Source organism: Pteropus medius, unplaced genomic scaffold (assembly GCF_902729225.1).
Source record: "Pteropus medius unplaced genomic scaffold, Ma_sr-lr_union100, whole genome shotgun sequence".
In the NCBI taxonomy this organism is placed as follows: domain Eukaryota; kingdom Metazoa; phylum Chordata; class Mammalia; order Chiroptera; family Pteropodidae; genus Pteropus; species Pteropus medius.
In genome coordinates, this window is record NW_024344378.1 from 60,508,606 (window position 1) to 60,533,134 (window position 24,529).

Here is a 24,529-nt window from a genome sequence, read left to right on the forward strand (position 1 = left end):
AGGCCGTTTTTGATGCTTCTTGCCTGGGGCTGGGAACAATTAAATTGGGGCTATATGTAAAAGCCTAGTTGTTGATGCTTCTTGTCTGGGGCTGGGAACAGTTAAATTGAGGCTATATGTAAAGCCTAGTTTTTGATGCTTCTTGCCTGGGGCTAGGGATAGTTAAATTGGGGCTATATGTAAAGAGCCTAGTAAATTGATGCCAAGAGACAGAAGTTGCCAGACTTAAAGATCAGGCTGTCTGCTAATCCAAGGAATTGACCAGAAGCAAATAAACCTACGAATTGATGGAGACCCACAGCTAACATAAGACAAATACATCTAGTTGAAAGCAAGTATTAGGACTTCCTAATATTCCCCTTTTGTAAAAAATTCCAAATAAATATTAAACTTGGTTTTTCTTGTACTCTCCCAAGTAGAGCTCTTTGAGCTAAGTGGAATAAGTCCTATTCCACACTCAGAAATCTCTTTTCCACTATTCTACAGTTCATTGGATGAAGCTGCATGGTCAGCTATGAAGATGTGGAATTTTTTTTTATTCAGTGGGATTTGAGCGAATCCCAAGAAGGTATATCTAGTGCTGTGAGCTTTCTGAGAAGGGTCCTCACGCACCAGTTTTCAGAGTATAAAAGGAGAACAATCAGATCACTAAAATAATTTTTCGTTTAACTTTTAATTAGTCTGTTTTCAGTAGTGAAATATCCTTTTGTTACCGGAGAGTGGGGTCCTCTCCTGGCGCGTTGTCCAGGTTCTTGATGTCTTGAACAAAGAATTGAGCAAGACACCGAAATACAGTAGAAAAGAAAAGTTTTATTAGAAAGGAAAGCACACTTTCAGATGTGGAAGTGGTCCTGAGCAAGAGAAGCGTGGCTCAAAAAGGCCTGGTAACAAAGACTTCAGGGTTTTTATCCCTTTTTTGCTATGGGTGGTTACTTTTCTTAGAGGCGTGGGCTTCCTTGATTGAAAGGACTCATTGATTCATCATTATGCTTTCTGTGCATGTTTGTTCCCAGAATTCAGTCTGTTATAATGATATTAATGAACTTCCAGGCATATGCATCATATTATAATGATGGTATAATTAGACTCAGGTGAGTTGAAAGTCGTTGGGGGTCTTCATTGCACAGGTGCAAGTGACTGGCTTAAACTGGTACCTAAATCTCTGCGTACTGGTTTCTTCGTGTGAGTAAAAAATTCCTTTCTGGCTTGCTTAATTGTGGGCACATTAGGGCAGACCCCTTCTAAGATAGGATGATCTCAGTGTCTTTGCAGGCAGACCCAAAACCCCCTAAAGAACTTTCCTGCCTCTTTTCTAAGAGCCATGAACCCTCTTATTATTAGGATGGATGTGGAGGGGACAGGAGGTCTCATCTTCTGTATCTGCTTTCTGCTGAGAATGGCCATAGTCCCTGCCTACAGGGGTTTCGTGGAGCTCTTTCCCTTTCTGCCTCAGTCAGGGTGGGGTCTTGGGTTTCCTGCTGAAGTGCCACCTCAGTCCCTAGACTAGAAAAAGATACAAACTCGTTATTTAAATCATACATCTATTAATTTCTATTATTGATTTGCCTTTTAAGTGAGTAAAGGGAAACGGACTTGGTTAATACATTTATTAAAAGAGTAAAAAGAAAGACCTTTGGATTAAAGTCCACTCCCACCCCCCAGACTCTAAGGGCCCTGCCTGGCTTAACAAGATTTTTGCTTAACAATGGGCTGATGACCCTTATCAATAGCCAGAGGATCTGAGTCTCCTGGGCAATTATCAGGATTTGAGGGAGAGGGACTTTTTTCCCCACAAAGAAAGGAGGGAAGAAAACTTAACTAGGTTTACTAAAAAGATTAACTCTGCAAGAGATGTCCTATTTCATTTCCTGCTAAAAGATTAAGAATTTTACAAGTGATGTCATATCTCATTTTTATGACATGATAATGCTTAATTTTTAATGTCTTAATTTGGCAGAGTAAAAGTTAGCATTCTTATGTTCATTCCCAAATGTTTTTTGAAATTTGATTGGTCCATGAAATCCAAAAGTCTAGGAGTCACTGATTAAGGAACTATGGTAATAGTAGAGCCCTTTAAAATTTTAAACACCCTAGCAGTCTGTACTACCAAATACAGGGATCTGTTCTTCAGCATCCATGACAGACATTTGTCTACCTCTGCTTGGATATATGGTTATGAAAAGCTATCACCTGAATAGGCAGTCTTTTTCATTTCTTTCTTTTCTTAACATTATTATTCTTTCTTTTTTTGATGCACTTTCTAGAAAAACCCTTTGCATTTCAAATTACAGGCTGTGCTCCATTTTTCTTATCATGTGTAGTATGATAAATATTTAGTCTTTTGTCATCTGTTCTTGGCATAGAGCTTCTAAAATTCTTAGAATTTCCTGAGCACTAGGAGTGTCTTTTTTTATTCAAAATGAGCCCCTTTCACCAAATCGAGTCTCTGCTAAAGAGGTGACTTATGGTGGGCCCCAAGAAAGCTTCAGGATGGGGTCTGGTCACCAGAAAACCAACCACATGAATAGAAGGTTGAGACTTTCAGCCCTATTCCCCCACCTCCAGGGAGTGAGGAGGGGCTGGGGATTGAATTCAGTCACCAGTGGCCAATGAATTATTAATCATGCCTACAGAATGAAACCTTGATTAAAAACTTCTATGCAACATGGTTTGAGGAACTTCTGAATTGGTGAACATATCCACGTTCCAGGAGGGCGGTGCACTTCAACTCCGCAGAGACAAAAGCTCTAGCACTAAGGATGTAAGTGCATGTACCCATTAACATTCACTCAGTCTCCCCTTCCTTCAGCCTTTGGCATCTGCTAATCTACTTTTTAACTCTATAGTTTTATCTATTCTGAACATTTTATATAAATCAACCATATAATATGTGACCTTCTGTATCTGTGTTCTTTTACTTAGAATGTTTTCAAAGTTTATCCGTGTTTCAGAATGTATCAATAGTTCATTACGTTTTTGTGACTGAATAATGTATAGATATAGTACATTTTATTTATTGATTTATTCATTGATCAACTTTTGGGGTGGTTTCCATGTTTGGGGTATTTTGACTTTGCAGGGTGTATCTTTTTTCACTGTCTTATTTTTAATATACCTGTATCATTGAATTGAATTTCCCGTAGATAGCATATAATTGGGTTATTTTTTTAAAATCAGTTCTACACATCCATATTTTTTATTTGCTGTGTTTATAACATGTACACATAATACAATTCTTGCCACATTTATTTTGGTTTTCACTATATATATCTATTTTTTTAGGTATTACGGAATACATACAATATTTTACTACTTCATTTGGAATGTGGAAACTTTACCACCTTCCTCCTTTATGTTGTAGTTATCTTACATATTACATCTACAAACTGAAAATTTCTCACAGTGTTGTTTTTCTTTTTGCTTTCAACTATCAAACATGCTTTAAAGAGGTCAAGACAAGAATAATAGTTGTTTTTACCCAATTACTTTAGCCTTTCTGTTGCTCTTCCTTTATTGCTGATATTCCATATTTTCTTCTGATATTATTTATCTTCTATATGAAGAAATTCCCTTAAGCTAGTGGTCCCCAACCCTTTTTGGCACCAGGGACCAGTGCTCCTATGAGAATCTAATGCCTGATGATCTGAGGTGGAGCTGAGGCTGTGATGCTAGCTCTGGGGAACAGCTGCAAATACAGATGAAGCTTTGCTCAGCCCGTGGCTCACCTCCTCCTGTGCAGCCTGGTTCCTAACGGTCCTGGACCAGTACAGGTCTATGGGCTGGGGGATTGGGTACCCCTGCCTTAAGCAATTATCTTAGAGTAGATCTCCGTGTTGTTAATCCTCTTATTTTTCATTGTCATTGTCTTCATTTCCTTTTTCATTCCTGAAGGATGTTTTCACCACTTATCCAGTTCTGTGGATATGGTTTTTTTTTCTGTCATTATTTGAAAAATGTCATGTTACTTCGTACTGGCTTCCGTAATTCCAGATGAGCAATCCAGTCATTTGAATCATTGTTCCCCTAGGTAATGCTTTTTTCTCTGAGGGCTTTCAAGATTTCTTCTTTGTCTTTAGTTTTCAGCAATTTGATTAAGATGTATTTGGGCATGGATTTCTTTTAGTTTATCTTATTTGGAGTTCGCTCAACTTCTTTAGTTTGTAGGCTATGTCTTTCTCTAAACTTAGGAAATTCTAGCAAGTATTTTTTAAAGTATTTTTTAGCACTGTACTCTTTTTACTTTTACTTTTTGGATTCCAGTGGCATGATTGTTATACCATTTGTTTTTGCTTCACAGGTCCCTGAGATTCTAGCCATATTTTTAAAATATCTTTTTTTCTCTCTGTTGTTCAGGTTGTATAGTTTTTATTTTTCTATCAAGCCCTTGATTCCGTCCGTCATCTTCTGCTATTGAGTCATTTTCTATTTTGTTTTAAGAGTGTTGTGATTACTCTAGTATTTCTATAATAGCTACTTAAAGTCTTTGCCAGATAATTTCAACATCTCTATCATCTTATTATTAGTGTCATCTTGTTTCAGGTGTCTCTTCCTTTATTTATTAACATGTTTGTATTGATATATTTAAAGTATTTTTCTTGTAGGCAGCAGGTAGTTATATCTTGCTTTTATGTCCAATCTGAAGACCTTTGCCTTTTGATTAGGGTCTTTAAATTGCACACATACACATACATTCACATGTATGTATACAGTAGTTAAATTTTTACATTGTAAGATAATTGTACATTCATATTAAATTGGTTCTGGTACCAATTCCAATATAGATGTGGGGGGATTTCCCACACAGTACTGAGCAATTATCAGAACACCAGCGAGTGTCTGAGAATTCAACTCAATTCTGACAGTCACATTCCATGAGTAGCAGGTTCAGTCCTTCATCACTGCCTCCCACCCCTTCAGGCACTAGTTGCAAGCCTTGTCTATTATCTGTATTTCTCACCAACTGGCTATAAATCAGAGGTTCCCCCACCCCTCTCGGGTTTGATGAATTTACTAGAGCAGCTCACAAAACTCAGAGAAACATTGTACTTACTAGATCACAAGTAAAAGGATATAACTCAGGAATAGTGGATGGAGGAGCTACATAGGGCAAGATATGGGAGAGGGTACACAGCTTTAGTATCCTCTCAGATGTGCTGCTTTCCCCATATCACCACATGTTCACCAACTCAGAAGCTTTCCAAACTCTACTTTTGGGATTTTGTATAGGGTTTTCATTTAATAGGCATGATTGAGTAAATCCATTGGCATTGACTATTGATTCACCCTTCTCCGGAGGTCAGAAGGGGACTGAAAGTTCCAACCCTCTAATCACAAGGTTGACTTCATTGGCAATCAGCTCCCAACCTTATAGGCGCTTTCTAAAAGTCACTTCATTAACATAACAAAAGATACCTTTATTACTCTCAACAGTAAATTCCAAGGGTTTTGGGAGCTGTGAGCTAGGAACTGGACAAAGTCCAAATATATGAGAAGTATATTTTGGTCATTTGCATGGTCATTTCTTTGGTCATTTCTTATAAATCACAGTGTCACACATAAATAGTGGTAGAAAATGACAGATCTCATGTATCCTTACCTACTATCACCCAGTAATAACATCTTACAGAGCTATAGTGAAATATCACAACCAGGATATTGACATTGATGTAGTCAAGACAGAACATTTCCATCACCTCAAGGATCCCTCAGTAGCCCTTATATAGACACAACCCTTCCCTCCTGTCCTTCTTCTCTCCTTAAGCACTGACAACCAGTAATCTAATTTTCTATAATTTTGTCAATTAAAGAATGTTATATAAATGTAATGATACAATTTGTAACTTTTTGGAATTAGACTTTTTACTAATTCTCTTGAGATTTCCTTTTTACTTTGAATAGTATTCCATGGAATGGATGGATGTACCACAGTATTTAGTCACATGTTGAAGGACATTTATTTGAAAGCTTCTGTAAACATCCATGCACAGATTTTTGTGTGAACATATGTTTTCATCTCTCTGGCATAAATGCCCAGAAGAGCAATAGCTATTTTTATATCGTAGTTGCATTTTTAATTTTTAAATAAACTCTCAGTGTATTTTCCAGAGTAAATAACATTTTACATTCCTGCAAGCAACATATGCGTGATTCAGTTTTTCTGCATTCTCTACCAGAATTTGGTGATGTCACTTTTATTTTAGCCATTCTGACAGGTATGTAGTGATATCCCATTATAGTTTAATTTACATTTCCCTAATGGCTAATGATGTTGAACATCGTTACATATGTTTATTTGCCATTTGAATATCTTCTTCATTCAAATGTCTTTTCGTGTCCTTTGCCCATTTTCTAATTGAATTGATATTTTGCTGTTGAGATTTCAGAATTTTTATATATTCTAGATACTAGCCCTTAGTTTGGTATGCAGTTTCCAGATGTTTTCTCGCAGTTTTTAGCTTTTATTTTCATTCTCTTAATAGGATCTTTCATGGAGCAGAAGTTTTAAAATTTTAACTTATCAGTTTTTCCTTTTATGGATTGATCATGTTTTTGATGTCAAGTATAAGAACTCTTTAACCCTAAATCCTAAAGATTTTCTCCTGTTTTTTTTTTTTGTTGTTGTTGTTGTTGTTGTTGTTGTTTTGCTAAAAGTGTTGCAGTTTTATGTTGTACAATTAAGTCTATGAGTTACTTTAAGTTAATTTTAAATAAAATTTGAGATTCAAGTTGGAGTCCATTTTTTTTTGTTCATTGTCCAATTGTTCCAGCATCATTCAGTGAAAACTCTGTCTCTAAAATCAGTTGGACATATTATTTGGATCTATTTGAAAATTCTCTATCCTGTTCCATTGATCTGTGTGTCTGTTTCTCTACCAATACCACCCAGTCTTGATTACTGTGGCTATATAATAGGTCTTGAAATTATGTAGATTTATTCTTCCCACTTCAGTCCTATATCTACAAAAAAATCTTGTTGGGATTTTTATAGGAATTACATTAAAAACAATCACTTTGGGGAAGAGTCAGTAGCTTTCCTATGTCGAGTCTTTTAATCCATGAACACAATATGTCTTTTTATTTAGATCTTTGATTTATTAGTATTTTGCAGTTTTAGTGTTGAAGTCCTGTTTTGTTAGATTTACACCTAAATAGTTTTTTAGAATGACTTGTAAATAGCAACCTTCATGTTCTTTTGTTCATTGCTGTATATTGAAATGCAATGAATTTTTCTATGTCTAATATTTAGGACTTTGCTGAACTTATTTATTCTAGGAAGTTGTTGATTCTTTGAGATCTTCTACATGGACAACCATGTCATTTATAAATAAACATCATTTTATTTATTCCATTCTGATATGTATTACTTTTATTTCCTTTATTTTCCTTATTGCACTAGCTAAAACTTTCAGCACTGTGACAGATAAGAATGGTGGAAAACATTGAGCAAACTAAGAATACAACAACATGACACTGTTCTTTTTTGTCAGCCTGGGCGATGGGAAAGAGCAGACAAAGAGACCATTAGGGGCAAGTCCTCTCCTTCCAGGAGGACACAGACCACTTGCCCATCTTGAGATAAAAGGGTGGCCAGGAGAGGGGTTGCCCCTGGCCTGCGATACCAAACAGTTTCTCCAAGAGTAGCAGGCCAGGGGGTCTCCATCGGCATTACAGTATAGAGAGGAATGGGCCAGAGGCTAAGGTCAAAACTCCCCATTAACAGGGAACCTTCAGCAGTCATTGGGAGTGACACTCTGAAAGGCATGGGCCAAACACAAATCGAGAGTTCTTCCTGCAACCCATTGTGTAAGCCGTGCTCCCAGGGCTCAACCAGGGCTACCCATGGCTCTTGTGTTACCTGTATAGTTCAGGGCCACAACCAGGTGGCCTGTTTACCTCCTGCCAAAGGTTCTGGGGACAGAAACAGCAAAGCTCCCTGGTAGGCCCGGGGCAAGAGCTGTTTAGCAGCAGTGCCCGGGCATACCTTCATAGCCCGAGGCGAGCCTGCTACAACCCTTTCAAAGAGGGGACAACCCTGTTTGCCCGGGTTGCTCATTCAGAAGGTGTATAGCCTGTGGGAGTTTAGTGTACCAACGGCACCAGCATGGGCCCAAGGTGCACAGTTTGTCTTTCAGCAAGCCATTGAATCATTCTACCATTCCAGCTGCCTGTGGATGATAAGAGACATGTAGCTACCACCTCACGTCATTGGTGGAGGCCCAGGCTTGCATTTCTTGCCCTGTAAAAGGAGTGCCTCTGTCACTGGTGATTAATAAGGGCTGGCCATAGGTATCTGCGAGGTGTTCCAGTGCAGTCACAGTATGGAGTTGATCAGTAGTTGCCACCAGCCATGCAAACTCTAGACCGGTGGCTGTGTCCACACTTGTGAACATATAGCAGTGTCCCCAGTCTGTGGGCAAAGGCCCTGTATAGTCCACTTGCCATTCCTGGAGTGGCTTAGCCCAGTGGGGTACCATCTGTGGAGTACTCTTTACCCGTCATCTCTCCTGGTGCTGCTCAGCACACCAAGGACATTGTGCCATGGCAGCTTGGGCTTGTGCCCGGGTCAAAAATAGCTCCCATCGCTTCGCTACCTGTTCCATGGTATGGGCCCCTACTTGCCCTGTTTTCGGTGGAGCCAGGGGCCAATGTCCACCAGCATTGGTGGTACATGGGCGCAGTGGACTTATGCCAGTGCATTGGCTGCATTATTGCCTGAGGCTTGTTATGGCTGATGGCCAGGGACATGGTATATGATAGCCCCCTGTTGAAGGCCTCATTTCCAGAGGTCTTCTCACAACCCCTGGCCTCATAAGGGGAGGTGGCCCATCATCTACTCTTGGGCAGCCCACCAAGGCAGCCACAGAGTGAGACCTCAATACCCAGCCCAACTGTCTGTGCAGATGTGCACTGGGCCAGTGTCATTCATGAGGACCAATCACACAGTGCAGAGCTCAGCCCATTGGCTGGGTTGCCCAGCACCAGTTTCATATGTCAGAGGCTGCCCATGGCACAAACTGTCTATGTACCAGGCATCCTTAAGGACGGGAGCCTGACCCTCTACAGCAGGCTCCGCCAGGAGCTCTGCTTGAAACTGCATTGGTCCCAATAGGGAGTGCAGCTGCTCTGACAGGGGTTTCACAGAGAACTGCACCAGCTGCTTCAGGTACGCCCCCCACTTGGTCAGTATAGGGGTCTGTGCAATTCCTATATGGGGAGTTTTCACCCAGGACCCTAGCTACCCCTCCTCACGAGGTGCGTGGACTGCATGGTTACGGAATTAGGACCAATGATGGCCTTACTGGTCAGAAGGGGTATGTATATGGCAGCCAGTAGCTTCTGAATCAGAGACTACCGCACTTCTGCACCTTTCCATACCTGGGACCAGAAGCCTATTGGCACCTTCCTGGAAACTTGCTTCTGCCACAAGCCCCACCCAAATTCTGCATCATCTTGCACTGTGAGCAGAAATGGGAGGACTGGATCTACTATGCATAGAGTTTGGGCTTGTGCTATATAGCATGTTTCGTAGCCTTAAAGGCATCTTCTATCTTAGGGGTCCAATCCCACTGGGCACACCGTCGCACTAGACGGTGCAGGGGTCGCATCAAGGAGGCCAAATGGAGAATGAACATTCTCCAAAATCCCAGCAGTCCCAAATAGGTTTGGAGCTGCTTCACAATTTTGGGTTGGGGATATGCCTGTATCTTATCAATAACTCCCTCTGGCATTACTTTCATCTTACCCAACCAGACAACTCCCAAGAACTCAGATCCTTGGACCTTGTCCTTGTTGACGACCCAACCCCAGTTAGTGAGAGCTTCTCGCAGGCTGGTTGCTGCTGCTTCTAGTTCTGTAAGAGAATCAGAGGTTAACATTATGTCATCAGTGTAATGATACAGATACACTGCTGGTGGTTGTTTCCAAGTGGCTAAATCTTGAGCCACGAGACCATGACACAGGGTAGGGCTGTGCAGATAGCCTTGAAGAAGGATGAGGAATGTCCACTGTTGTCCTTCCCAGGTGAAGGTGAATTGTTCTTGGTTTTCTGGGGCCATGGCAATAGAGAAGAAGGCATTCGCTAAATCCACCACATAATGGTATTGTCCAGGTTCATGTGACAAACGGTCTATAATGTCTGTGACGTTCGGTATGGCAACATGTAGGGGTGGTGTCATTTTCATCTGATAGTCAACCGTCATGCGCCAGGAGCCATCAGGCTTCCGCACTGGTCACACAGGGGAGTTGTACGGGCTCTGTGTAGGACTAATGATACCAGCTTCTTCTAGCTTCAAAATGGTGTGACCTATTTCATCATGGCCACCAGACAGGCGATATTGTTTTGTGTTCACTACCCAGATAGCTTGGGGCAACACCAACAGGCATGGTGTGGATGTCCCCAATAATAGTCTTCACCACCCAGATGCGAAGGCGGAATTCACCAACAGTGGTATTCACAGTCAGACCCCGTAGGACATCAGTCCCCAAAATGTACTCTGGTAGGGCGATACGTACACCTGGAATGTCCAAGGTGGCAATCTTCCGATACCCAGTGTCACATGGACCTGCCTCATGTGAATGGTTCGACCCCCATAGCCTTCTATGGTTGCAGTGGTTCAGAAAACTTGTCTAGATTCCCGTAGAGTAGAGTGCAGTTAGCATCCATGTCCATGAGGGCCAATACCCTTTGTACATTGTGGGTGGGCCAATGTATAGTCAGTTCCACATGTGGCCTCAGGTCAACCAGCTCTCTCACCAACCAGGCAACCCAACTGGATCCCTAATTGGGGAGGTAATCAGCCAGCAGTAGTACCTCATGGGCTGCAGCTTTCCCGGGAATAGGGGTGAATTGCTAGTCAGGGTGCATCTGATTCCACAGTGCCAGCAGCACTTCATTAGGTTGCTGCTCAATCTTTTCTGGGACCATCCCTACCGTGAGGTGATCAAACTACATCTGTTTATGGCTCACCTTCATGGCCAGATGGGTTGGGAGTTCTTCTACTCCCCCGCCTTTCGGCCATGCCTCCTGCCACACACTGGCCAGTTTAGGAGCGTGGTGGGTGGTATGGTACGAACTTGGGTGGTATGCTCCTTATGTTTCACTTCCATACCCCCCAACCTAGCCATGGTGGGTGTCACCTCGTGGATCCGTCTGTCCACATAAGGGGCCAGCAGTGCCGCCATGTGCCAAAAGTACCAGCTGGGCCAGAAGTTAAAATCAAGTGCTTTATACAGGTTGTAAATACCTCTTCATCGGGACTATCATACTGGGCGTGAAATATCATTTGCCACATGCCCATTTCCCGAATTATCTGGATCAGGTCTAAATACGTAGTCCATTTGCTCACTGTCTCTGGCAGCTCCCCAGTGTCAGCCCACACTATCCGTGCAGCAGACATGAGTGGACATGAGATCAGGGAACGATTACCCACGTCTCGTGCCATACATGCCACATTCTGGAGGTGCTTTTGGAGGGATGGTATTACTGTTATGGAGGCCAGCTGAGTCATCTCTTCTGGAGATAATTCAGTTTCTTCAGCCCATCATCCCATAGCCACACCAGCCACCCCGGAACCATCAACCCTGCTTTCTGCCATACCTGCTTTGTCAGGTCCCGGAGTTCCGTGGGGGTGTAGTGGATCATGGTGGTATGCTTTTTAGCCTGGGGGGGCACCACTGGCTTGTCCCCCCAGGGCCAACGACCGTTCCTCATCAACCTGCTGCTGTATCACTATCCACACCTACTGCAGTGTTGCTGGTGGGCTCCCAGACTGGGACGATGGCAACAACCCGTCAGGGCCCCACAGTATGCATTCTGTTGCTGACAGCCATTGTTCCAGTGCTTCTTCCTGGCGATGCAGTTGTTGCACCCACTGGGCCTGGTCCTGAACCTCCAGGTTGGCCTGCCGCAGCACAGCCAGAAACATCCAGGCCACCTGACCAGCTGCCTCCCAGTGAGTGGTCAGGACATTTGACTCAAGTATCTCCAAGGCTTTCCGGACGTCCTCTGGACACAGCTTCACTCTATCCCAATCCTCCGGAGGCGCCTACGTAGCAAGATACATGGCCACGGGATACCACTGGGAAGCGAGGGGCCACATGTCCTCCACTTAGGTATCCTCCACCTGGGGACCATCCAGCGCACTGGGGGCGGGGTGGGGGAGGGGGTCATACCTCATCCTGCCAGCTACGCTAAGTGTCAGTGCCGAGCTGATTGAGAAGGGAAGGTTTTGGTGGTGAGACACCCGGTTGAAAAAAACACAGGAGGAGCTGACAGGAGAACGAAACTGTAAGACAAGCCTTTATTGTGGGGCGTGCTTCCACGTTGGGGGACCACATAGGCTTATATGTGTCAGAGAACAATAGTGGCATTCTGCCACATATGCGTAGTACAGCAAGCTGAATCATTCTTACATAAACTGGGTGTAGGTGCACTACGGCGTTTAATATAACATGCCGGATCTGGGGTCATATCCTTGGCTGCGAGCGTGGATCACAGCCAGACCTGGAACTAGCCTGGGCCCACAAAAATGAAACTGGGAGGCTACTGTAAAGCCAAATTTTCTTCACTTACTTCAATCAAAACATATCAAAGGAGATTGAATGAAAAGCAGTTATGAGAATATAGCTGCCACTATAACAAGATTTAAAAAACAAGATTTTGAAATATCAATAGATTGAGACAACTGTAACATGAGATTTACAAAAATGTCAAACCATGCTACACTGCTCACTTATAGTTTTTGTTTGAAAAAAGTTATTTTTTATAGAAATGTTATTTATATTAACTGGATTTATTATTGTTAATTCTAAATGAATTAAGAGATTCATACTTTTAAAATAATTTGTTTTAACTTCTAATATGGTACAAATTAATAGATATAATCCATATAAACAAAAGGTTTTGGGAAGCCACAATTTTTTTACATTGTAAAAGAGTCCTGAGACCAAAAGTTTGAGACTTCTTGTATATACTTCTCTTCTCCTGGTACCAAGTTGACTGCTGTACCTGATGGCATCTATATTCCAGGGTGAATGAGGAAAGGAGGAATGCTGGAGAAAGGAGCAATGGCCGTATCATGAAAGCAGATGTTTTTCCAGAAAACCTCAAAGTTAATTTTTTTTACAGAGAACTTTTTTACATTTTTACCTTTAACTGCAAAATGATGTGAAAAAGTGCGAACTTTGAGTTGAGTCCGTTGGTACTCAGAACAAAGTTGGGGTTCTCTTGGTAAGGTTGGGTATGAGGTAGATAGTTAGCAATGTCTGTCACACATAGGTTTTTTGTTTGTTGGTTTTTAATGACTGGTCCTGGTCAGAGTTTCAGGAAAACTCCTCCATGAAGTTCTTTTGTTGACCTCTTTACATAGAATCCCCCAAACTTGCTTAGACATCTCACCTCATTGTGATATTGTTAATTCTTGGCTTCTCCTTTCCAGGACTTGTTTGGCCTCTGCGGGCTCTGTGTCTCAGTTGTAACCCCAAGATACATTTTGTTGGAGCCACACATAGACTTGCAAAACATTGGCAGGACTGATTAAATTGTGAAATGTCCCTTGCCCTTCAGTAGATTTCTTTTATCTTTGTGATTTGGTAACATCTTATATTAACAAAACTTTTCTCACACCCTTAGACTTAGTCTTTCCCACTCTATCAGTTTCCCAATTGTGAGCTCACTGCCATCTTTTACACAGAAATTTGCTTTTACAATAGTCATGATTTGCTTTTTAAAAAATAAATCATGTTCATTTATACCTTAGTTTTAAAAGTGAATCATAGCCTTTATGGATTATTCTGACATAGGGTTTGGAATGAAACTTGCATCTGAAAGTGTGGTCTGGGAACCAACAACATGGGAGTCACCTGGGAGCTTATGGGAAATGCAGAATCTCAATCCACCTCAGACCTAACAAATCACAATCTGCATTTTAACAAGATCCCTAATTGATTCAAGTGTACAGAATTTCAGAAGCACTGTTCTAAGGGAGAAAATAAATGAGAAGAGGTCATGGAGCTGTGTTCTGAGGAACTCTCATGTTCAATATAGTAAAAAAAAAGCCCACCAAAGTGACATGGAGATGAGAGCAAGCCAGGGAAGTGTGTAGTCTCACAGTGTGACATATCCTGGTGCCTTCTCCAAAGAAGGAGGGTAACAGTTTTTGTGCCCAGCAGTAAGGTTTTCATCTCTTCCAGGGATACAAAATAGTGGAATGCATTAAGCAGTGACTGAGCATATTAACAATTGTATGAAAAAAATTTGCCTAGGTTTTTATCACTTGGTTATTGAAGCTTAGTTTGGCTTGAACTGGAATGGAATTCTTTTTCTCTTTGGTATGCCTAATTCTAGTTCTTGACATCGATGTTTGGTAAACTTTCCTTCTCATTCACAAATATGCCTGACTATAGGAAAGACTAGTGTCACCTACTCTTCCCTGATATAATTTATATATGTGCTTTTTTAAATGTAATTCTTCATCTTTTCCCTAGTTGTACATTCCTCATCAAACCACTATTTCAAAGCAATTCTGTGTGGTAACTTATTGGAATAGGCGTAAGAGCCAGATTTATTTTTGTTAATGTTCTGTGGCTAATACAGTTGTTTGCATATTGTAGTTGCATAGTAAATAAGTATAAAATGAATAATTGACTCAAATGAATCCTGAGATTTGCTTCCTGAAAAATAGGTCTGTTATGGTTCCGAACTTCTTATATGTTCAGTAAGTCCAAATAAACATAGCAATATTTAAGGGGGAAAAAAAGTCTATTGGAACTGAATTGTTAATTTCCTATCAAGTGGTGGAGAAGCAGTCCTAAATATCAATAGGTTTCAGGCTTTAAAACATTTGTATCTTCTGGGGCTATTATTTGTTTGATTTTACTAATGTAAAATATTGTATTGTTCTAACAAGGAAAATAGAATAAAGGCTTACATCATTAAATTTATTTTTCAAGTTCATAATGTAAAGAGCAACTTTTAGTTTTCAGTCTGGATTTTTAATGTTATCTAGCTTAATTACTAGGTTTCCGCACACCCCAATATTCCCTCTCTATGGAATAATGAATGTCATAAAGCTCTAGGACATGAATTATTGCTTCTCTTAGTACCTCAGAACTTCTCTGTAGATTTCCAGATGGTGTTAAATGTGCCATTTCTTGTAACTCTGGTTATAATTGGTTTTCTATACATATAATTCAAGGTGTGTATATCTTTGTTTTAATTTAGTAGACTAAATCAAAATTTAGCAGTGAATTTTCAGTAGATGAGCTATTAAGCTGAAATTCACAGCAGTGCCCTATGTTTGTTCATCATACATTGTTGACTCATGAATGAAATGGAAATGGTTATATTTACCTGTTTTATAGACAGAGGGACTCTCCATTCCCAGGGAGTGAATGTGTGAATAAGATGTTTGAATGAAATTCCTAATTAAGTCTGGTCTTTTAGAAACAGTCTTTGGTAACATATTGCCAACACTCTGAGTATACTTTATAATTTTATTCTTTTCTTCTATGACTATTGAATTGACTAGCTTAAGACCAAGAAACATTCTATTGAGGCTAAACACTTAATTGCTTTGTCTATATTGTATTACTCTTAGGAGACCCGAACTTCCGTTTCCATTCAGATTTATAAAATAAGGAGAGAATATAATAAAAATATTCCAAAACAAAAAAACATACAAATACATTGCTATAAAGACAAAGAAGATAACATTGCCGAAACAAGTGCCAGCTGTCAGGCCACTGGGAAGATCTTGAAACTTTTCTTCATCGTCATTTTGGCTTGTAGATGACTTTGTTCTTCCTTTGTCTTCACATTGTATTCTCTCTGTGTGTATCTGTGTCATAATTTCCTCTTCTTAAAAAGACACCATTCATATTGGATCAGGGTCCACCCTAATAACCTGACCTTATTTTAACATAATTACCTCTTTAAAGACCCTGTCTCCAAATATAGTTCCATTTTGAGTATTGGGGGTTAGGACTTCAATATACGAATTTGGAGAAGGGGGGATACAATTCAGTCCATATCAATTATGTCTCAGGAAGGTCACCTTAAAAGCAGAAAGACAAGGTAGGAAGTTATTCAAGAGTTCCAAGTGAGAAATGAAGAGAACCAAAACTAAGAGTTTGACAATAGAAATGATGATGAGATTTGAGATCGAGAGACTTTAAGGAGGGAGAATTTGTTATAAGACTTTGTGACTGTGGAAGAGTGTTAAAGGGAGGAGGTTGGCACGAATCTCAGATTTCTCTAATTCAGGAGGAGAAAGTTAAGAGAATAGATGGGAGCTGTGAGATGTCCTTGTTGTATACCCAACACTTGGACAGTTAAATGACCTGTGTGGGTCAGCTGTCCTGCTTTTTTTCTTCCCCTTCCTTCAGGGGCTCCTCATAGTATGGACGACACAACATACAACTGAACATACAGTTTCTTGCCTCTGAACCTGTCATGAGACAGGTTCTTAATGTGTCATAAGATAGTTATCTCCCTCTTATATTTACAGTTAATTCCAAATTCCTGTTCTTTTCTTGTTAAGTTTCTATTCTTTTATTCATCTTTGCCAAATTCTCCAGTATCTAATAGCTGACCCAGTACATAGTAGTATGTGTTCAGTAAATTCTAGTTGAGGGAATGATCAGTTACCTATTCTTTGCATGTTTTAATCACTCATTTGGTTTTCTTGGTACTTAACACTTGTTTGGTTTTCTTGCAGAATGAGAAAACTTTGGGACATTCCATGAGTCATCCAAGTAGCATTTCTAAGGTAGAGTGCCACTGAAATATGTTATTTTCATAGCTTGGGGTTTTTGTATTCTTATACCTTGCATGCGTTTATACTCTTTTCTTTTAAAGACAAAGTTCTTGATACAGTTCTTTAATCTGCTCTGGAACCGTACATTGAAGTTTGTAGCAATTATATTTTTTTAGTGTGGCAATTCTGAGTGTGTTGGGAGCAGAGACTAATAGGAGAAAACCCTGTTTCTTCCAGTAGAAATCATTTACTTTCAGGGTAAAAGAAATCTCAGAGAGTCACCAGAGGATCTGTTACCTCAATTAGGAGTGCATTTGACTGATAGTAACAAAAATCCAACTCTGTAGTTTCACTGACAAGATGTCTGGAGGTAGATGGTCCAAGGCTGATGCAGTTGCTTATAGATGTCGCCAGGGACCCAGGCATTTTCTCTTCTCTCCGTGCCACCTTTTTAGCACACTGTCGTCTTCATGCGTAGCACTTCATGCTCTGAAGATCAGGAGCTGGGCCTCCAGGTACCATGGCTGTGGTCCTGGCGGGAATAAGAATGATGAATGGTAGAGAAGTCTGTCAGCTGAGAGTGACCTTTTAAATCTAGAAAGCAAAAGCTTTCCCAGAAGCTAAGCTGCCTGACTTCTGTTTACATCTCACTGGCCAGAACTGGATCACATAGCTACCTTGAGCTGGAAAGTGGCTGGGGAAAGGAGAGCTGAGTGAGTGAATTGGCCATCCAATAGCATCTGATGCACTTGTGGCGTAGTCACTTAAGTAGCCTCCCAGGAACACATCAGCTGCTAGGGGTGACCCAGGAGCCAGTAGAAAGTATCTCACATTCAGTGAGCTTGCTCCCATGAACTTCTCATCTCTCAGCCCGGACATGGGCTCTGACCAACCTCTTGTCCATGAAGGTATGTTTATAGAGGTTTCTTGCAGAACCTTCTCTCCATGTCTATGTCACTTGGCCAAACACTGACACATCCTGGCAGGAAGGTCTGAATAACATGACAAAAATTGTCCTGCTGTCTCAAGCCTCCTAAGTACTCTGAAATAAAGTCACTTATATGCCTTTTTAATTTACAAACTACACAGATGTTTTCATTCATATCACCCTATTTTTTTGAACCAAAAGTAGAATCTAGCAGATCCTTTAAGACCTTAATCTGTTCTTAGGCATCTAATGTTGTTATCTAATCATATCATTCATCCACTTAATTTGGCATAAAACCGAAAGTCTGTAGTGCTCAGTGTGACACTGAAGGCCATTTGCAGAGTGCTCCTTTGTTTATTCTTGGCCTCCCCCGAGACTAGTCACTCAAACTACGGAGTTAGGCCACCTCATATAAATACCTTTCACTGAATTCTCTCTCCCGTTCTAATCTCCATCTCTTTTCTTTTGCTGTTCCTTAAGCCAGGAATGCTGGAGCTGTAAAACTTTGCAGTGGTAGATCATTACTTTCTCAGTAAAAAGGCAAGTTCTACCCTGCCACCTTTTGAAGGAGCTGTCTAGTGTTTAAGCATTGAGAAGAGTGAGAAAGTGCAGACCCAGATGGCCTGTCTGATTAAGTTTAATTAAACACTTTAAAAGCGTACAGTAGCACTTGCTGCTTTGCCCCAGCGGCAAAGATCTAGAGGAAAGCCTCGTCCTGTGCCTCAAATATGTGTCTGTTAGTTTGTTTATGATTTTAGTAAGATATATTTGAAGCAGTTTCCTCCTGTAGTTAAAAGTTTGTGAACCACTGGCTTACAGTGTCTTGAACATTTCGTGCACTTGGCGAAGGCCTGGGGTATAGCTATTTTGAGTTGCTGTGTGAGGGTTTTGGGGTTAGATGGAAAAGGATTTACTAAACATGTGGCTTTGAGGAACGACCCTTCTCTGAGCTTTAATTTCCTGATGTGTAAATTGGGAAGTAATACAACCTTCAGGGTTGTTGTGAGTCTTAATAATAATGTTTGCCAGGAGCCATGGGACAGGGACAGCTCCCTTATTGCAGTGAGTCAGTAAGCTGACTCTTTCTGAACTTTGTTGAACCCAGGTGCTCTTAGGTTGATTGGGTCAGGATAGTCCTTGATGGTAGCTCTTATTATTTTCTTACTGATCAAAGGCAGAACTATGTATTTAAAATAACTTTCACCAGGGTGAAAAGTAAGATATCTAATAAAAACTCTGCCTTTTTTTTTTTCTTGCATACATTTTTATTGTGCGTTGCTTGTACCTAGAGACACTGAGCTCTAGGTACTGGTGTAAAATGATGAGCAAAACAAACATGGCCACTGGCATAGAGCTCCCTGTAGATAGGGTTGAGATTTTTCTTAAAAAGCATTTTAGCCCCACACTAACACTTTCCTGAACAGGGGAACTGGAAAAGCCTCAAAACTTTCTGCCACAGAGCAGGGCCAAGAAGATCTGGGCCCCTTCCATTTCAAAGCAGGAATTCCTGCTGGTTAAAAGGAAAATCTCAGGAGTGGTGTATGCTCACATAACTTCCCAGTATGAAATTTTGAGGCAAAATGTAACCCTCTGTAAAAAAGAAAGTTCATATAATAAGGCATCTTAGGCATAAACAAGTTAAATGGGGTTGTTGGGGGGAAGGCAGGACTGCTGTGAAAGGTAACTGTTTTTGAGAATGAAGTTCTTTATTGCAGTATTTGTAAAATGAATCTGTTGTTTGAGGCCAATTTTAGGCCAGGGCATGTAAAGTCCCATCTTCAGTGTAGCAGACATACTTAAACAGATGCTTTATACCCTTGAGATACAGGATACAAAGAAAGGTCAGATCAGGGACATGTTTTGTGTCATGTGAAATCTCCTTGGTCTCTGTCAGGAGATTTTTTTCTGCTGAGTCAGCCTCCAACAGGTGCTGATTTGTGCTCACTTAGTTAACTGCAGTCTGCATTATGCTTCTGCAGTTTACCACTTATACATTCTGGTTCACGAAGTTAGAGGCTGAGAACAAGTGAAAAAAAAAAGCCTTCAATCTGTCTCATAGTGTTCCATTTAGATTTTTTAAATATGTATGTACGTATGTATGCATGTACATATGTATTTTAATTACAGTTGACATTCAGTATTTATATTCATTTCAGGTGTACAGCATAGTGATTAGACATTTGTATAATATATAAAGTGATCCCTCTGGTGTCTGGTAGCCACCTGGCACCATATATAGTTATTACAATATTATTGATTATATTCCCTATGCTGTACTTTACATCCCATGACTATTTTGTAACTATCAATTTGTACCTCTTAATTCCTTCCCTCTTTGTACCCATCCCCCAAACTCCCTCCTATGTGGCAACTATCAATTTGTCCTCTGTATCTATGAGTCTGTTTCTATTTTGTTTATTTTGCTTTTTAGAGTTCACATATAAGTGAAATCATATGGTATTTATCATTCTCTGACTTATTTCAGTTAGCATAATACCCTCTTGGTCCATCCATATTGTCGCAAATGGTAAGATTTCATTCTTTTTAATTGCCAAGCAATGTTCCATTGTATATATGTATCACATCTTCTTTATCCAATTGTCTAAGGATGGATGCTTATATTGCTTCATAGCTTGGTTATCGTAAATAGTGCTGCAATGAATATAGAGATGCATATATCTTTTCAAGTTAGCATTTTGAATTTCTTTGGATAAATACCCAGAAGTGGAATTGCTGGGTCATAAGATAGTTCTATTTTTAATTTTTTGAGGAACCTCCATACTGTTTTCCATAGTGGCTGCACCATTTGCGATCCCACCAACAGTGCACAAGGGTTCCCTTTTCTCCACATCCTCACCAGCACTTGTTTTTGATTTATTGATGATAGCCATACTGACAGGTGTAAAGTGGTATCTCATCATAGTTTTAATTTGCATTTCCCTAATAGTTAGTGATGTTGAGCATCTTTTCGTATGTCTTTTGCCACTTGTATGTGTTCTTTGGAGAAATGTCTATGTTCTCTGCCCATTTTTTGTTTGGATTGTTTATTTTTTATTATTGAGTTGTATGAGTTCTTTATATATTTTGGATATCAACTTCTTATTGAATGGATCATTTGCAAATATCTTCTCCCATTCAGTAGGTTCCCTTTTCATTTTGTTGGTGGTTTCCTTCACTATGTAGAGTTTTAGTTTGATGAAGCCCCACTTGTTTATCATTGCTTTTGTTTTATTTGCTCAAGGAGACAAATCCATAAAGATATTACTGAGACCGATGTCAAGTAGCCTACTACCTATGTTTCCTTCTAAGAGTTTTATGGTTTCAGGTCTTACATGTAAGTCTTTAATCCATTTTGAGGATTTTTTTGTATATGTGTAAGAGAGTGGTCCAGTTTCTTTTTTTTTTTTTGCTCATCGTACAAGTTTTCCAACTCCTCTTGTTAAAGAGACTGTTATTTTTCCTTGTATATTCTGGCCTCTTTTGTTGTAGATTAGTTGACCATATAAGTGAGGATTTATTTCTGGGCTCTCTATTCCATTCTGTTGATCTATGTGTCTGTTTTTGTGTCAGTACTATACTGTTTACTGTATACTATCATAGCTTAGTAGTATAGTTTGAAGTCAAGGAGCATGATACCTCCAACTTTGTTCTTCTTTCTCAAGATTGCTTTGGCTATTTGTGGTCTTTTGTGGTTCCATATAAATTTTAGCATTATTTGTTCTAGTTCCAAGAAGAATGTTGTTAGTATTTTAATAGGGGTTGCATTGAATCTGTAGATTGCTTTGGGTAGTATGGTCATTTAAAAAAATAGTAATCCTTCCAATCCATGAGCACCGTACAGCCTTCCATTTATTTGTGTCCTCTTCAGTTTCTTTCTTAACATCTTATAATTTTCTGAGTACAGATCTTTTACCACCTTGGTTAAATTTATTCTTAGGTTTTTTACTTTATTTTTTGATGCAGTTGTAAATAGGATTGTTTTCTTAATTTCTCCTTCTTCCTGTTCATTAGTGTATAGAAACACAATAAATTTCTGTATATTAATTTTGTGCCCTGCTACTTTACTGAATTCATTTATTCTATTAAATTTTGGTGGAATCTTTAGGGTTCTCTCTATATAGTATTATGTTATCTGCAAGGAATGACAGTTGTACTTTTTCCTTTCCAGTTTGGATGCCTTTTCTTTTTCTTTAATCTTTTTTTTTTTTTGTCTAATTGCTGTGGCTAGCATGTCAAATGATATGTTGAATAGAAGTGGCAATAATGGGCGTCTATTTCTCATTCCTAATCTTAGAAGAAAAGGTTTTAGCTTTTCACCATTGAGTTATAATGTTTTTATGGCCTTTATTATGCTGAAGTTCCTTCTATATCCCACTTTGTTGAGAGTTTTTATCATAAGTGAATGTTGAATTTTGTCAAATGCTTTTTCTGCATCTATTGAGATGACCATATGGTTTTTATCTTTGTTTGTTTGTTTGTTTTTAAGGCAAGGCAACCCTTGGTTGACCTCACAGATTGCAAGGACCTTGTCAGTTTACAATCCCTTTTTTTTTTATTTTTTTTTATTTTTTATGCCTATAGCACTTGGTCTTTCTAGGTGGTCTCCCATCCAAGTACTAATCAGGCCCGACCCTGCTTAGCTTCCGAGATCAGACAGAATCTGGCTCGTTCACAGTAGCATGACTGTAGACTTACCCTTGTTTTTTTTGATATGATGAATGACATTAATTTTTTTGCAGTTGTTGAACCACCATATACTTGCATCTCTGGTATAAATCTCACTTGATGATGGTGTATAATCATCATATATATGGTGGTTGTTGAACCACCATATACTTGCATCCCTGGTATAAATCTCACTTGATGATGGTGTATAATCCTTTTAATTTATTGTTGAATTCGGTTTCCTAGTATGTTCATCAGAGAGATTGGTCTGTAATTCTTTTTTTTTTTTTTGTATTTTCTATGTCTGGTTTTGATATCAGGATGTAATGCTAGCCTTGTAGAATGAGTTTGGAAATGTTCCTTCATTTTTAGTTTTTTGGAGTAGTTTGAGGGTAGGTATTAATTCTTCTTTAAATGTTTTGTAGTATTAACCTGGGAAGCTGTCTGTTCCTGGGCTTTTGTTTGTTGGGAGTTTTTTGATTACTGCTTCAGTTTCTTGATAGTAATCAATCTGTTTTGATTTCTGTTTCTTCCTGGTTTAGTCATGGTAGTTTGTATGTTTCTAGACATTTATCCATTTCTTCTAGATTGTCCAATTTGTTGGCAGTTATTCATAAAATTTGTTAATGATCCTTTGCATATCTGAAGTGTCAGGTGTAATCTCTTCTCTTTCATTTCTGATTTTATTTGGGTTCTCCTTTTTCTTGATGAGCCTTGATAGAGGTTTGTCCATTTTATTTATCCTTTCAAATAACCAGCTTTTAGCTTTATTGGTCTTTTCTATTGTTTTTCTAGTCTCTATTTCATTTATTTCTGCTCTGCTCTTTATTATTTCTTCCTTGTATTTGCTTTGGCTTTTATTAGTTCTTTTTTCTGCTTCCTATAGCTGTAAAATTAGATTTTTTTTTTTTTAGTTAGATTGTTTACTTGAGGTTTTTCCTGTTTCTTGAGGTAGGCCATAAATTTTATAAAGTTGTGTTTTTCTTTTCATTTGTTTCAAGGTAGTTTTTGATTTCCTGTTTGATTATCTTCTTTGATCCATTGGTTGTTTAGAAGCATGTTGTTTAGTCTCCATGTATTTGAGTTTTTTTTCAGTTTTCATTCTGTAGTCCAGCAGTACCCAACCTTTTTGGTACCAGGGACCAGTGCTCCTATGAGACTCTAATGCCCGATGATCTGAGGTGTAGCTGAGGTGGTGATGCTAGTGCTGGGGAGCGGCTGAAAATACAGATGAAGCTTTGCTTGCTCACCTGCTGCTCACCTCCTGATGTGTGGCCTGGTTCCTAATAGGCCACGGACAAGTACTGGTCCATGTCCTGGGGGTTGGGGACCCCTGCTGCAGTTGATTTCTAATTTCACACCACTGTGGTCTGATAATTTGCTTGATATAATTTCAGTCTTCTTGAATTTATTGGGGCTTGTTTTGTTGCTTAATATATGGTCTATCCTGGAAAATGTTCCATGTGCACTTGAGAATTATGTCTAATCTGCAGTTTTGGGATGAAATGTTCTAAAAGTGCCGTTAAGTTTATCTGGTCTAATGTGGCATTTAAGGCCATTATTCCGCATTAATTTTCTGTCTAAATGATCTATTCATTGAGGTAAGTGGAGTATTAAAGTCCTTAATTATTGCTATTAATTTCTGCCTTTATGTCCATTTATATTTGCTTTATATGCTTGGGTTTTTCTGTGTTGGATGCTCAGATATTTACAATGTTTATAGCCTGTTCTTGGATTAATCCCTTTATCATTATGTAATGTCTTTCTTTGTCTCTTTTTACATTCTTTGTTTTAAAGACAATTTTGTCTGATAACGAGTATTGCTACTCTAGTTTTCTTTTTGTTTCTATTTGCATGGAATATCTTTTTCCATCCCTTCACTTCCAGTCTGTGTGTTTTTGATCTAAGGTGAGTCTCTTATAGGCAGCATATAGATTGGTCTTGTTTTTTTAATCCATTCTGCTACCCTATGTCTTTTCATTGGAGCATTTAGTCCATTTACATTTAAAGTAATTATTGATAGGTATATGCTTATTGCCATTTCATTAATTGTTTTTTGGTTTTTCTTTCCTGTTTTTAATTCTCTTGATCTCTTTCTTTTTTTATTTGCTTGTTTTCTTTAGTGTTTTAATTGGGTTCCTTTCTCTTTATCATTTGTATATTTTTTGGAGGGTCGTGTTTA

The 24,529-nt window shown here is 39.4% G+C and overlaps 1 protein-coding gene and 1 pseudogene across 10 annotated transcripts in view; one reads left to right on the forward strand and one right to left on the reverse strand.

The window, feature by feature from the left end:
• The window catches only part of MARCHF8 (membrane associated ring-CH-type finger 8), a 121,495-nt gene that overhangs the window by 73,996 nt on the left and 22,970 nt on the right, over window positions 1-24,529 (forward strand). For all 10 annotated transcript variants that reach the window (XM_039872405.1, XM_039872406.1, XM_039872409.1 and 7 more), the window contains one exon: window positions 16,716-16,766. In XM_039872405.1, the coding sequence (XP_039728339.1) occupies window positions 16,716-16,766 (51 nt within the window). The remainder of the gene's footprint in view (window positions 1-16,715; window positions 16,767-24,529) is intronic.
• Window positions 22,255-22,373, reverse strand: LOC120610190 (uncharacterized; annotated as a pseudogene).